We start from the raw sequence: 16,200 nt of genomic DNA, 5'->3' as shown, positions 1-16,200 counted from the left end.
ACACTTCCCTCTGACTTTCAAGCACTGAGTAATATTAATATTAGTTCAGAGTATGCATTTATAAATGTCTTTAATGTACAGAAAAAGCATTCTGTGACTGAAAAGACTCGCCTCTTTCAGTGAAATGAAAAAATGTGTTGCTTCTTTCCTGTTTTGTCATCATAGATACAGCATGTGTCAAAATGACATAATGAGAAATAGCTCTAAAGACTGGAGGAGCATCACATTGTCACTTCTGTGATACTGGACTGATTTAGTAAGGTATAAAATATTTTGCTTATATATATATATATATATATATATATATATTCCAGATTGGTTTGTGATGATTCTTTTGAATGTTCTAATGCTTCGACAGGTAATTGTTTTAGCAGTTTTGGTCAGAAAATGACTCACAATGACTGCATGTGGAACCCACATTTCTAAATGTAATTTTCTGTAGAATGCAATACTATATATACACAAACATATGTCGTATTTCATTCAAATAATTCATTATTACAGAAAATCACATGCAGAAATCTAGTTTCCCTAAATACCTGATAATATGTGTTGTGTGATATTTACAGTATACACATGAAATGCTAAAAGTATTTTAAGGGCTTATTTTTCATTGCTGGTGAGAAGGAAATATTTCTTTAAATTTTAATTTTACATTTGCATATCTAAAATGTAAATTGTTCTGACACATAGATGTTGCTAAAGTTGCTAAATATAGTATACATGTATTTGTTTCTGACTTGTAAATGTTAGTGCTGGTTAATTTTCTAATAATGTTTATATTTTAACTGTCATAAATGTCACTTCACTTATATTTTCCATTGCACAGTCTGGTATTCCCCTTTAACAAGTTTCCCTCTTTGACTGGTAATGCAAACTGAAAATTAAAACATTGATTTATAGATCATATACTGTAAAACCTGCAGTTGACCAGTTTGGAAGTGTTCTAGGCAATGCATTAAGTGATAATATTTTGCTAGTAGCTTGTATTAGTTGCTGTGTAGATACTCCGAAGACCCAGGTGTGAAAATGCATCACCTAATCATGCGTTTTGATCTCTGTATGTGCATTGCGGAATTATTTTTTTCACAGTAACATCTGAATGTGTGATATGTGTAAATGCATTTCCTGAAATGCTTTGTTATATACTAAGAATTTATTTGATAATATCCTAAATATACTGCATATTATTATTGCAAGCATACTGTAGATGCACAGGTGTTTAGTCAGTCCGATCTGTGTTGAACTGTTTTTATTGCCATTAATAAGTGATTCTCATGTGTGGTAAATTACATTAATGAGAATAACTCTTGTAAAGCAATATTTTACTGATACTAAATGCAATGAAACAGGGTTTAAAACAATGCAAAACCTTTGCTTGCTCTGTCACCAGAGTTTGGGTTCCTTGCCACTGTCGTCTGTGGCTCGCTTAGTTTGGCACACTTAATATTCAACAATATTATTGATCTGACTGTACTGGCACTGTTTTATGAAAACTGAACAGAGCTGGATGATGACATCACTGTTTTCTGCAGAACTGCTTTAAAGATGAAATTAACTCATTTAATTATTGATGATCTTTACAACAGAATTGAATCAACCCTGAATTGACGTTTTTTTGTTTTTGAAACAATGTTTTTGAAACAAAAAAAAGCTTGTTGAATTGCTCTACTTGAAAAAAATATGCATTGCATTAACCCTGCTTGCATTTTTTATGGGCTGAAATTCAACATGGTTGTTTATTTAAGCTCGTGAATATTTCAATTCAAAACATTTCACACACGTTTTCATTATTAAAAATTAAATAATCCATATTCACCTTTCAGATTTCACTTCCAAAATACTCGTTCTGTTTAAAAATACAACCTATATTCGTATAACCTATACCTAATATTCGACAGGCAATTTTCGGTCCATTTAATTTCGCTTTAATTCGCTTCCACAAATTCAGTGGTTCAAATTCGACAGAAAATTCAACATTTGACAAAATTCAACATTTGACATCCGGGAACGGCAGGAATATCATTAGATTGCCGATTGATAATCTCCATCTGTTAGTCGACCTCACCAGCAGTGCAAGCGGCTGTTGACAAAGAAAACTATAGAGCAGTGGTTCTCAAACTTTTTACACCAAGTACCACCTCAGAAGATATTTGGCTCTCCAAGTACCACCATAATGACCAATATTAAAATACAGTACCATAGCAGGCCTAACTATTCAGCTACAGCTATGCACAGCTAAAAAACTAGGTAGTTTTATTTCTAATAAGAATATTTACATTTTACATTTAGCCATTTAGCAGATGCTTTTGTCCAAAGCGACTTACAAATTAGGACTAAATTAAGCGAGTCATCGTGAAGAGGCAAGAAACAATGCAAGAAGTGCTCAAAATACGAAGTTCAGGCATTGTTCAGAGTAGCATAAGCATGATAAGAGAGGATTTAAAGGAAAAAGGAGAGGTTTTTTTGTGCTGACGGAAGAGATGAGTTTTCAGCTGTCTTTTGAAAGTTGCCAGGGATTCTGCATCCCGGATGAGGGTGGGAGAGCGTTCCACCAGCATGGAACTGTGAATGAGAATGTTCTGGAAAGAGATTTTGTGGCTTTCTGTGATGGAACCACGAGATGTCGCTCATTGACCGACCGTAGGCTTCTGGTAGGGATGTAGACTCGTAGGAGTGAGTGAAAGTAGGAGGGAACTGAGCCTGTGATAGATCTGTAAGCAAGCGTCAATGCCTTGAACTTAATGCGAGCAGCGAGAGCCGAGAGGTAGCCAGTGCAGAGAGATGAACAGAGGAGTGACGTGGGCCCTCTTGGGCTCGTTGAAGACAAGACGAGCTGCAGCATTCTGAATCATTTGTAGAGGTTTAGTTGCACATGATGGAAGTCCAGCCAGAAGAGCATTGCAGTAATCAAGCCTAGAGATGACCAGGACCTGGACGAGAAGTTGTGTTGCATGCTCAGTTAGGAAAGGCCTGATCTTCCTGATGTTGTGCAGTGCAAACCGGCATGATCGAGTGGCCTTTGTAATGTGGTCTGTGAAGGTCAGCTGGTCATCAAATATTACTCCAAGATTTCTGACCGACCTTGATGGGGTGATTGATGATGAATCTAGCTGGATGGTGAAGTCGTGTTGTAGAGAGGCATTGGCAGGGAGGACGAGAAACGAGAAAAACATTACATCAACTTTAACAACTAGCAACTGCACACAAAATAACAACCACGTCTCAATTCTCAAACTCCACAGACCTTATATAACCTTCACACTTCTTCAAACTAAAATTAATGTGATGAACCTCTGAAGTTGTGTTGCATGCTCAGTTAGGAAAGGCCTGATCTTCCTGTCAGCCATTGGCTGATAATTTATTATTATCAGCCACTTTAAACATTGTAAAAACACAGTTTGAACATTAACACTGCACTGTGCTGCTTACATACAGGTAAATAAAAAACTTAAAGATTAAATGAAAATGTATTGTACTTAAAGGTGCATTGTGTAATATTTAGGAGGATCTGTTGACAGAAATGCAATATCATATACATAACTATGTTTTCAGTGGTGTATAAAGACCTTACTTAATGAACCGTTATGTTTTTATTACCTTAGAATGAGCCATTTCTATCTACATACACCACGGGTCCCCTTACATTGAAATGCGCCACCATGTTTCTACAGTGGCCCTAAACGGACAAATGCATTTCCTCACTATGTTGTTCTTCGTGCAAAGCTAGATAAAACACTGACACAATGATGAACAAGTAACAGTAATGTTCGCAATAACATATTGTTTTACTGAATAATTAAGTAAACCTAATTTCTTAATTTATCTTTGTAAAGAAAACTTCATTGCTTAACTGGCTACTCTCTGCTGTCTCAGACGACGACATCTTTGCTGTCGGCCACCGTAACTTCTGTTGGTTGCAATTCACAACCTTACCACCAGATGGCGCTAAAAATTACACAGTGCACCTTTAAAAGTAAAAAAACAACAACAAAAAACTGTTCTGTACTTAAATTTTAAGTAAAAAAAAAAGTATTGTACTTAATAAAAAAATGAACACAGGCTGTGTATTTATATTTAACCTTTTCACACGTTAGATTAAAATATTCTGGAAACCATTTTTTATCACTTTATTGTTTCCATGGTGACGCGCCATTGCTTGTCACGTGACACACTGCAGCCACAATAGCGCTGAATGGCTGATGATCTGCTTTTATTTCTTTTTTCCATTTTTATTCAAAATATTCCCCCAAAAATTGCTATAGCATCAAATATGGTCAAATATGTGCAAGTGGATGTGTTTTGTTGTTTAAACACCTTTATAATGATCACATTAGTTGTGTAAGCTATATGCGTGATGTGCCACATATTAGTATATTAAGATCATATTAGTTTGTGCCACAATTCAAAGAATCAGATCTGTTGGATTTTACAACACGTCAATTTATCCACTTCTCCCGAAATACATGAAAGTAAGTGGCTGGTGAACTGGAAGAAGAATAGAGTAAACTTTGAAGTTACTAACACAATGTGTATCTGATATGAATAAAATCTGTTGTCTAATTATAATGGAAAGGATTATTATTGCCACTTCCACACATCCGTGTGTATTTTACAAACTCTAAATGTATTGTTTTTTTAGTACTTATGTGAATTTAAATGTCTGAAACCTAAAATAAACATTTTATAAAAAACACTGAATAGTTGTGATGTGTAGTCAGCTGAATAGTCAGCGATATGACAATCGCTGAGAGTGTCCGTCTCTGGCTCAGCGCCAGCCAACATGTGAAAGCACATTTGAATTTAGCAATTGATCACGTGATGCACTGACCGTTCTAATCAATCACACCAGTGTGATCGTAAGTGTGAAATTCAGCGATTCCGCTGCGTACCACTAGAGGGAGCCTCCACACTTTGAGAATAGGACTTTAAGCCAGTGGTCAGTAGCACCTCACTGCAGTACACAAGATCCAGGGGGCGGAGTTGGATCCAGATCTAAGGGGTGGAGATTAGTAGGTTTAGGGGTGGGTTTAGGGATCAGGGGGTGGAGATGGGTAGGTTTAGGTATATGTAAGGTGGGAGGAGTTGGATCTGGATCCAACTCCTCCCCCTGGATTTCGTGTTCTGCAGTGAGGACCATCTCCCAGCGGTTCTCAAACTTTTTTCGTCACGCCCCCCTTTAAACCTTTATAAAAAAGTGGTCCCCTAATACTGTATCCGAAGTCTCTTTCCCGAAATTCAGCCTTGGTGCAGAATTACAGCCACTACGAGCCAGTCCCACAATGAGCTTTCCTTAGGACGTACCATTTCTGTGTCTGTAGCTTTAAATGCTAATGAGTCAAGTCAAGTCACCTTCATTTATATAGCGCTTTTAACAATATGAATTGTTCCAAAGCAGCTTTACAGTGATAATAGGAAATTACAGTAACAGAGATTGTTTTGGCTTTACAGCCGCTCTAGGATAAAGTTATTGTCCAGCTAAAGTTAGTTTTGATTGATTGATTCACATCCGTTGCAAAGACCATTAGTTATTAACTTAGGGGCCGCTAACACGACATCGTTCTAACAGAAAACCCTCAACACGCTCCGGCTGCCCATCCACACAAAACAGTGCCTGGTGGCTCAAGAACGCACTCCCGGAAATAGGTTCCTATGGTTCCGATGGCTCTATACCGCTTCTTGGCGTGAACTTTACATAGACGGGATAGTATGCAGATGCACTTGATGTAACAGAAGCAGCAGATGAGGAAAGGAATAAGGAAGAAAACAAAAAAAAAGCTCCAGGCGAACCGACGGGAGGATCTTGAGCTGTTCGTTGGTGAAATTTTCATAACGGAAATAGGTTCCGGAAATAGGAACCAAGGTGCAAATGATTATCAACATCTAAAGGATGTTGTTATTTTTATATAGAGCCAAGGGTGAGAATCTTAACATGCATCGGTTAAGTGTTTAACCGTGAGCCAATTTGATTTCTGCATTGTGCGTATGTATTGCTCTTGCTTGAAGTCAAAAATATGAAACAAGATTAAAATGCTTATCTTAAATTAAATCTTTTTTTTTCTCGTACAGGTTTGCATACTTTGCATCTACAGTGACGATGGATCACAATGGGACATGGACGGTGGGTCTCAGTAACCTGGTGTTAGGTGTCTACGGATTCACGCTGATCATAGGCCTTCCCGCCAACATCTTGGCTCTTTACACCTTCTTCCAGAAGGTGCGGCAGCGCTCCACCCCGATGGACGTGCTGTTACTCAGTTTAACCATCTCTGACCTGATCTTCCTCTTTTTCCTGCCGTTTCACATGGTGGAGGCGGCCAACATGAAATGGACGATGCCGTACTTCCTCTGCCCGCTGTCGGGATTCGTCTTCTACTCCATCATCGCCAACAGCACCTTACACCTGACGGCCATCAGCGTGGAGCGATACCTGGGTGTAGCTTTCCCCATTAAATACAAGCTGAAACGCAACCCTCGAAATGCTGTGATAGCCAGCGTCATATTCTGGGTGGTTTCCATGGTGCACTGTAGCGTTGTGTACATCGTGCAATACCAACACCATTTGAACCCCAACTTCACCGATCCATCCAAGCGTAACACCTGTTATGAAGAATTCAGCGACGAACAGCTCAAGATCCTCTTGCCGGTTCGCCTGGAGCTTTTTTTCTTCTTCTTCCTCATTCCTTTCCTCATCTGCTGCTTCTGTTACATCAAGTGCATCTGCATACTATCCCGTCTATGTAAAGTTCACGCCAAGAAGCGGTATAGAGCCATCGGGATGGCGTTGGGAACGCTTCTGGTCTTCGTCATCTGTTTCATGCCCTTCAACATCTCACATGTGGAGGGATTTGTCAAAGGCTATAGCAGTAAATGGAGACATTATGCTCTCCTCACCAGCACGCTGAATGCATGCCTCGACCCTTTCATATTCTACTTCTCTTCTTCAGCACTCAGAGAGACTTTCAAGAAGGTGTTTCAGGAGCTGGTGAGGCGGCTGCTCCCTCCCTGCTGCCGCTCGACTCTCTGCTGCCCTTTATTCAACCGTGGGAAATCAGATGAGAGAACCCAGAGCTCTGATGACAGCATCCGCTAACATATCAAGCCAGGTTTTTCATTGGTTGATGTGCTTTGCCTGCATATGCATCTTCAATGCAAGTCATTCTATTACGCCACCGTGACCCAATGCTTTATGGATGGAGAGAAGAGGAGCAGCTTAAAAATGGTTTTCGGAAGAGAAAATCAAGCATGATTGCACCAATATTTGACTTAATTCTTCTCAGCAGCGCAATTTTATTCGCAATGAAATAAAAAGCTTGACCAGTTTGTGAACAAATTACAGTCCAAAATCTAACATTTGAACTAATATGCAGTATTTACTTACAGCAATGATATAAACGTCAATTAAACAAAGCTATTTGTTACAAATTTTTCAATAAAATTTGTGATTATGCTTCTGTTCTTTATTCCTCCATTCTGAACCATTAACTCATTGCGAATTAATACTGTTTATTTATTTTCTACGCAACACTCGAATATGAATTGCTTGTGTAAGGGTGGATTCCTGCAGTGGTTCAAGCTGCAAGACTGCCGAATGACTAAAGAAACGTTATTAGCAAGATGGAAGAAAACTGCACATTTCTTGTCTATTCCACCCACTGCCACTAATACCAGCGACGGAAATAAGCGCAGCAAATATGAAAAATGTTTACCAGAGATAGAGAGAGAGAGGAAGAGGAAGGAGGAGGTAGAGAGAGAGAGAGAGAGAGAGAGAGAGAGAGTAAGAGGAAGGAGGAGGTAAAGAGAGAGAGAGAGAGAGAGAGAGGAAGGAGGAGGTAAAGAGAGAGAGAGAGAGAGAGAAAGAGGAAGGAGGAGGTAAAGAGAGAGAGAGAGAGAGAGAGAGAGAGAGAGAGAGAGTAAGAGGAAGGAGGAGGTAAAGAGAGAGAGCCCCAAGAAAAGGACCCAGAGAAGAAGAGAGCCAGAGCATAAAAGAGACAGAGCAACAGTTTCAATCTTCTTTTATCCTTTCCCTGACCATGTGACTAAAACCCAAATATGAGACATTCAAACTGACCAATCAGATAATTACACTTCCCCCACCGTACTAAAGGTGTGACAATTCATCGACCCCCAAAGTCTAAACATATTGGCCTACAGGCCTAGATCACTATCAGAAACGTCTGTGCCTTAAGGAACTCCAAATGGTCCTTGTGGTAGAAATAGGGGTTGGAAACAGTAAAGCAAATATCTTTGTTCATTTAAAATATCTTGGATTATTTTCAATCCTACACTTGTTTTTAACTTGCCATCTCTTTAGACAGACCAACACAAATCTGTTCCTGTGATGTCACTTCCTGTCCCTGGAGATTGTATAACTGTCAGAGTTATACAGCGTGTGAAGGTAGTTTGATTTCTAATAATTTATTGAATCTTTTTTTATCTGTTCTCTTTATAATTGGCTAATAATTCATGTAATTTATTATCACATAATCAACATTGCAAAACTTCAAACACATTTGTCATCTAACAACACCTATGAATGATTTCAATCTGTTTTTTTTCGCACCCTCCCCAGCACTGAGACAGCACTTCTTAAAGGGGACCTATTATGCCCATTTTCACAAGATGTAAAATAAGTCTCTGATGTGTATGTGAAGTTTTAGCTCAAAATACCCAACAGAAGTTTATTTACAGCACGTTTAAATCATCATTTTTTGGGTCTGTGAAAAACGCACTGTTTTAGTGCTTCTCCTTTAATGCTAATGAGCTGCTGGTTCACGGCACAGGGGGCGGAGCCTAAGCAGCCGCGATCAGAGCCAGAACAGGGAAGATGATAATAATAAAACAGACAGTCACAGTAATGGTGTTCATTTCGACCATAAAAATGCCTACAGAGTCAGAGAAAATATGCTGTATGGAGTTGGAACAGGTATAGTTTAGTTTAATTATGATTATAACCTATTTGGCATTGCTTGTATACACTATTAATGCAAGCCTGCTGTAGGACTCCGTCTGACGATCTGAATTGTCTGAATGATGACACAAAATATACTGATGAGTTTAATAAAGTTTACTGTATGTCACACAAAAGATGAAGCATCAGTTTTTCTTCAGAAAATCACTGTTAGAGCTGAGTAAACATGTAAGAAGTGCATAAGTAACTTACATAAATTTCTGTAGAGTTGAGGGAGCATACATCCAGCTACAACACCTTCAACGCTTGGGAGATGCTTCGGCGCTTCTCGTGAGTGCATTGCTGCAGCAATGGCTGATGTGTACAACTCGCAGTGAACTCGATCAGGGGTGTGTTTCCCGAAAGCATCGTTGGCCAACTATGGTCGCAAGTTCATCGCAATGTCCATTGAACTCTATTGGTAACGAGGGAACTTGCGACCATAGTTGGCTAACGATGCTTTCAGGAAACGCACCCCAGGGCGGGTCTAAGTTATAACGGCAGTGTCAGTCAACACTCGTGGGCGGGGCCTGTGGCTTTAGTGATGTCACTAAAGCCACATTCTGAAAACGGGTCGTTTGGAGAGACTGCTTATGATTTATGAGGATTAAAAAAAAAAGTGAGTGGATTTTTATCACTGTAGGGTGGTTGTGTACACACACTGCCAACACACATTTATGTCCAAACACCATACAAAAGTGAATTTTGCATAATAGGTCCCCTTTAAGGTTGTCAATTATCTCCTTATGGCCACTGACTCCGACTCCACCAGTATTCTAATTCTTCTAGATATTTCCTCTGCATTCGACACAATCTCTCACAGTATTCTCATCTCACGACTCTCTGCTCTTGGTATTTCTAGAACTGCCCTATCCTGGATCACCTCCTATCTGTCTGGTTACATCTCTATCCGCCAGGCTAAGTCCACTACTGCCTCTGTCCCACATGGTGTTCCCCAGGGCTCTGTCCTTGGGCCTCTTCTCTTCATCATCTACATGCTCCCATTAGGTAACATCATCCGTCATCATGGCTTTAACTTCCATTGCTACACAGACGACACCCAACTATACATCCATTCTCAACGCAATGCTCCTTTCCCCACTAATTCCACATCAGCTTGTATTGATGATATAAACGCTTGGATGACCAGCAATTTTCTCAAACTCAACACGGATAAAACAGATCTACTTCTTATTGGTTCACTTCACTACATCCCGTTTCTGTGTTGACAATGTTAATATTGTTGGAGTTTTGGTTCAACCTTCCACCACTGTCAAAAACCTTGGTATAATCTTTGATTCCTCTCTTTTCTTCCTTCCACACATCTCCTCGCTCACTAAATCTGCCTTCTTTCACCTTCGTAATATTGTGCGCTTACGTCCATATGTAAATACCAGCGATGCTGAGACCCTAGTTCATGCTTTCATCACTTCACGGCTTGACTACTGCAATTCTCTTTTCTATGGCTTACCCAATTCATCAATAAATAAGATCCAATATTCAGAACTTAATACAGAATTATTTGTATTGTTTCTAAGTTTCATATTTGTACTTTATTGTAAAGCAACCTTGAGTTTTCTGAAAGGCGCTATATAAAATAAATGTATTATTATTATTCACATACATAACATTTCTACTCTCACACACACTTACATTCTCCTTTCACATACATGCATTTCTAATATGCACACACACATACATTCTCCTTTCACATACATACATTTCTAATTTGCACACACACATACATCCTCCTTTAAAAAAAATGAAAATAAAATAAAAAATACATTCTCCTTTCACTCATATTTCTTTCTTTTTTTTTGGTATCCATTATTTCCTCTTTAAAGGGTTAGTTCACCCAAAAATGAAAATTCTGTCAGTAATTACTCACCCTCATGTTGTTCCAACCGCGTAAGACCTTCGTTCATCTTCGGAACATAAATTAAGATATTTTTGATGAAATCTGAGTGCTGGATCACTGCTCCATAGGCTGCTGCTTGCTGGCCCAGAAAAGTTATTAAAGAGATCGTTAATATAGTCCAGGTGACTACAGTGGCTTAATCTTAAGTATATCAAGCAACGAGAAACAAAAGCGCAAAAACAAACAAAAATAACAACTTTATTCCACTATTCATTTCCTTCTCTCTGGGTCTCGTAGTGTTTTTGCGCTGCGCGTCTGTGTTGCACGTCAACACGCATCACACACATGACCAGCGTCGGCCAATTGTGAGCCTACGTGGTGACGTGTAACACAGACGCGCAGCGCAAAAACACTACGTGAACCAACTAGAGGCCCAGAGAGAAGGAAATGAATAGTGGAATAAAGTCGTTATTTTTGTTTGTTTTTGCGCACAAAAAGTATTTTCGTCGCTTGATATACTTAAGATTGAGCCACTGTAGTCACTTGGACTATATTAACGATCTCTTTAATAACTTTTCTGGGCCAGCAAGTTTCGGTCACTTAGCAGCCTATGGAGAAGTGATCCAGCACTCAGATTTCATCAAAAATATCTTAATTTATGTTCCGAAGATGAACGAAGGTCTTACGCAGTTGGAACAACATGAGGGTGAGTAATTACTGACAGAATTTTCATTTTTGGCTGAACTAACCCTTTAAGCAGGAAGTCACACTCAGACCAGGAAATACATGTGCTAGACTTGCTCAGCTCTTCATCACAACTTTACAATGATGCTATTCAAAGAAATCCACCTTTCTTTTCAAGTACAGTTTTTACTTTTGGGAGTAAGTAACAATGAACATGAAATCAGACACATTTTTAATAATGTGTGCTGTAATGTACTGACCAATTTCAAAGAGAAGCAGACTATTTTGTGCATGATAGGCTGCATTGAGAACTCTGTGATCACATTCAAACCCTATGTGGATTTCTGTCAGTCTCAAGATTTGTTGAGGATTCAATAAATAGAGCAGCAGTAAATACATTGGAGTCCTTATATGGATGTCTAAATTCAGTGCGGACTGCTTATGAATCCAGACAAAGAATCAGGTCTGAGAACAGTTATGTCCTGTTGCACACACAGAAGAGGCTGTTTTTCTGGTGGCACATATTTTTTATTTCTGTCATACACTGTAGGCCTACAATCTGCAAATTCAATAAAGACAACAATAAATTAGTTTTTTTCTTCACAGTGTTGAACTAGCTGGCAGTGTGACTTCTTCATGTCAAAAAGTGAAACGCTCTTTCAATAAACTCACATTACACATTTATCTGATACTGTATGGTCACAGAAAATGAAACAGTGTATTCCACCAAATAAAACATTACTGACATTAACAATTCAGCAATCAGACTATAAAGCTCAATTAACATACACCAACTCTATACAAGCACTTTAAGTAGCTATTTAACTTTATAACTGTAAACTCTCTTTACAAAAACATTGAGTGCACTGAAAATCAATCTCTATTAAACATTGTCTAGTCGCGATCTCCCGGGCTGCGTTCCAGTCCACTTTTAGACATGCTCTTGCGAACTTCCCTAAGCACTTCCCCTCGGGGGAATCCCTGCCGACCATTTTTGAAGTGCGTTCCACTTCGTGAAGTGGGCGGGGGAAGTTTATATGGACCCTCGTTCCCTCGATTTCTAGAGTCTAGAGTCTAGATTCAAGTCTAGAATTAGAATTAGAATTAGAATGAGGCATTTATATAGCGGTTTCATATGTACTACTGTACAACCAAAGCGTAGGGACACTAGTAGTCACTTTGTGTGATCTCCCCTCAACCACTACCATTGTGCAGCATCCACGTGGATGATGCGACGGCAGCCACAGTACAACGGTGCCAGTGGATGGGGATTATTAGGAGGCCATGATTGGTAAGGGCCAATGGGTGGAATGTGGCCAGGACACCGGGATAACACCCCTACTCTTTACGAGAAATGCCATGGGATTTTTAAAGACCACAGAGAGTCAGGACCTCGGTTTTACATCTCATCCGAAGGACGGTGCTCTTTGACAGTATAGTGTCCCCGTCACTTTACTGGGGCGTTAGGACCCACAAAGACCACAGGGTGAGCGCCCCCTGCTGGCCTCACTAACAACTCTTCCAGCAGCAACCTGGTTTTTCCCAGGAGGTCTCCCATCCAGGTACTAACCAGGCTCAACCCTGCTTTGCTTCAGTGGGCAACCAGTCTTGGGCTTCAGGGTGATATGGACGCTCGCGCAGTGCATTGTGGAATTGACAGCGGACCGGAGAAAGCGTTGAGAGCATCAAAAGGCTGGGCAGTTCTCGACTTTATGCAAATATAAAGCAAAAAACGCGGTCGGGAACCAATTGTTGTGAGGTTTGGGATGTGACGTCTGTCTTTAGAGTTTAAAAATATGCAGATTGTGCCGTTGTTATTGCTGGATTTAGTATGTAAATCATTTTGTTTACGAATTAGAGGCTTGCAGTTGTTATACATATGTTAAATGTTGGATGTGTTCATTGTTATTATATTGGCTGGGTTTATAAAAGTTTATAAAATTTAAAGGATATCTTTGCTTAGTGCATTTGGAAACAAAGCTTGTCTATTTCTAAATGTAATCACGTGCATCTCTGATGATTATACTGTCCGTGTGTTGAAAAGAACTTAGATTATACACACTCGCAACTGACACACCCCAAAGAGGTGGCGTTATAGCGTTGCCAGCGGCACTGGGCAGCTACTATCCAATAGAAGTAGAGCACGGAGACTGGGGGAAGTCTCTTGCGGGTCCTTTGTTCTATACATCCTATTACAAAAATGCTCAGGAAACTTTAGTTCCGAGTAGCAAAAATGGAGGAGAAATTAATTGTGGTGGTTGCAGCATTTCCAAATCTATACGACCCATCTTTGTTGTCCTATAACAACGAGCAATGTAATTCTGCCTGGAGGAGGGTGGCAGAGGTCGTTGGAGTCCCTGCTGGGTTTTATGAGTTTGCATTGTGTAAAATAAAAACACAACATTCCCCGCTGGCTCAAAACTACGCCCATAGCGGTAAACTTGAGGATTACATTATTCTCTTACATACACATATTTTTTCAGAAGAATGAATTGTGGCTTGTTTGGCTCTTCATACCGTTTCGTTTTCAGACAGTTTAATAAAACTTTCAAAAAAGTCTATTACAAACTTTACTGTCACTTATCAATGGCAGGTGTCACAGTTGCTAGTCAACAAGAACAATCCTCTGTAAGTGTTACGTTTCGGTTGAAGCACAGGAGGAGGCAGGATCCAAGTGCAGGATCTTTATGTAAATAAACTCAAAACTTACAAATACAAACGCGGACTCAGGACAACCACCATAGTGCAACGATGAGAACTGACAAACACTGAACTAAACACAGGGCTTAAATATACAGACAGACAAGCTTAATAGGATCACAAGGGGACATGGCTAATAAGAAAAACCTGGGGAGACTAATCAACATTAAACATAACAAGGGACTGCAAAACATGGAACAAGACTAGGAAACACAAGTTGAAAACATCACAGAGATGTTACAGAGAGGCTAGACCGTCCAATTTAACAACGCTCAGTCCGACCATCGCAGCCTTCGAAGGCGTAGCCTTTGAATTGGGACACAGCCAAAGAGACCATGGTTCCCTGAAAAGAGGGAGCAGGACATTGTGTCACAACTGACGCTATGGGGAAACTCCCTTTCTCTGAAAATGCTGAGGTGTGGGTGTGGGTGTGTGTGTGGGTGGGAGTGTGCGTGTGTGTGTGTGTGTGCAGGCAGCATCACTGAAGTCAACTAACTCTCACAGCGAATTCTCATTAAGATGTTTGTAGAAGAAACTTCCCTCTTTGACTTTCAACAACAATCCATCTTGTAGTTTCAAGCACTGAGTAAAATTAATATTAGTTCAAAGTGCATGCATTTATAGATGTCTGCAATGTACAGAAAAAGCATTCTGTGATGTTTAAAAAAAACCTCACCTCTTTCAGTGAAATGACATGTGTTTCTTTTTTTTCTGTCTTGTCATCATACTGTAGATACAGCATGTGTCAAAATTACACAATTAGACAGAGCTCTGAAGACTGGAGGAGCATCACGTAGTCACTTCTGTGAAACTGGACTAAGGTATAAAACATTTTGCTTCTATATCTTTTTTCCAGATTGGTTTGTGATAAATATATTTTTACGTTTTTTTGTTTTGTTTTTGCGGTTTTGGTCAGAAAATTACAAATCTTCTCTGATCTACAGGTTATAGAAAAAAACATGTGGAATCCATATTTCTAAATGTAATTTTCTGTACCAACTTTTATGTAATAATGATTATTAGTACACAAACATACAGTATATTGTATTTATAAAAAACAACAACTCATGTCACGATTCGATATATATCACGATACTGAAGTTGCGATACTCCAAGACATGATAAAAGGTTAACAAAAAATTAACTGTTGATTAAAATGCTAAATTTAGTGTTACATTGTGGGTGTAAATGAATAGGCTTGGACTTGGTGCTGATAACCTAATGCACAGGATAATGGTGACAAAAGAATACAAATATTCATGATTCTGAAGCTGAAAATACAGAACTATTGTAGATGAATATGCTTGCACTCTGTCACTGACTAGATATATTTAACATAATATAGGCCACTTTTTACTGGTAACATCAGGCATTTGGCATTATCAGGACCCACAAATATTCCCCCAATGCATTATTATACATTATATTCAACATTATATGTAGTAGTTTAATGTAGTACTGACACTAAAACTCTGAATTTGTTTCTCACACAGTAATTTTTATTTTGGGTGAACTATACACAATACATATTGTCACTAATACATATTTGTTGAATTTTTCTATTGCAATATATTGCAACACGATCTATTGTTACACCCCAACATCCTAATAATTAATTATTACATAAACTCAGTAAAGAAAATCACATTTAGAAATATGGGTTTCTCAAATACCAGATAATATGTGTTGTGATATTTACAGTATACACATGAAATGATAAAAGTATTTTAAAGGCTTATTTTTTCCATTGCTGGTGAGAAGGCAATATTTATTTTAAATTTACTAATTTATCTTTACATTTGCATATCTGTTCTGAAACATAGATGTTGCTAAATATAGTATATATGTATTTGTTTCTGTCTTGAAAATGTTAGTGCTGGTTAATTTTCTATATTTCATAAATGTCACTTCACTTATATTTTCCATTGCACAGTCTGGTATTCCCCTAGTTTCCCATCTTTGACTGTGTCAACACTGTGTTTATGGACTTTGTTCAGTTTCCCGCCAC

General features: G+C 38.9%; 2 protein-coding genes across 3 annotated transcripts in view; both read left to right on the top strand.

Annotated features, from left to right (window-relative positions):
* The first annotated feature begins 158 nt into the window (after window positions 1–158).
* On the top strand, window positions 159–7,808 carry LOC311067236 (free fatty acid receptor 3-like). Of its 2 annotated transcripts, none has more exons than XM_084088964.1 (2): window positions 159–261; window positions 6,070–7,808. In XM_084088964.1, the coding sequence occupies exon 2, from the start codon at window positions 6,098–6,100 to the stop codon at window positions 7,091–7,093; it is 996 nt and encodes a 331-aa protein (XP_083945090.1). In that variant the 5' UTR covers window positions 159–261; window positions 6,070–6,097; the 3' UTR covers window positions 7,094–7,808. The 2 variants fall into 2 exon arrangements, with proteins under 2 accessions (XP_083945090.1, XP_083945091.1); XM_084088965.1 differs by having other exon boundaries at window positions 216–256.
* Window positions 7,809–8,224: 416 nt separating this feature from the next.
* The window catches only part of LOC311067233 (free fatty acid receptor 2), a 32,566-nt gene continuing 24,590 nt past the window's right edge, over window positions 8,225–16,200 (top strand). Inside the window, exons 1-3 of the mRNA XM_084088962.1 lie at window positions 8,225–8,398; window positions 9,813–9,958; window positions 14,926–15,013. The gene's annotated coding sequence lies outside the window, so the exon portion shown is untranslated. The remainder of the gene's footprint in view (window positions 8,399–9,812; window positions 9,959–14,925; window positions 15,014–16,200) is intronic.

This window comes from Abramis brama (assembly GCF_963993115.1).
Source record: "Abramis brama genome assembly, chromosome: 17".
In the NCBI taxonomy this organism is placed as follows: Eukaryota; Metazoa; Chordata; class Actinopteri; order Cypriniformes; family Leuciscidae; genus Abramis; species Abramis brama.
The sequence above is the reverse complement of the archived record's forward strand: the minus strand, read 5'-3'. Positions and strand labels throughout refer to the sequence as shown.

Coding starts and splice junctions, on each gene's coding strand:
- LOC311067236 (XM_084088964.1), top strand. CDS start 6,098: ATGGATCACAATGGGACATGGACGGTGGGTCTCAGTAACCTGGTGTTA.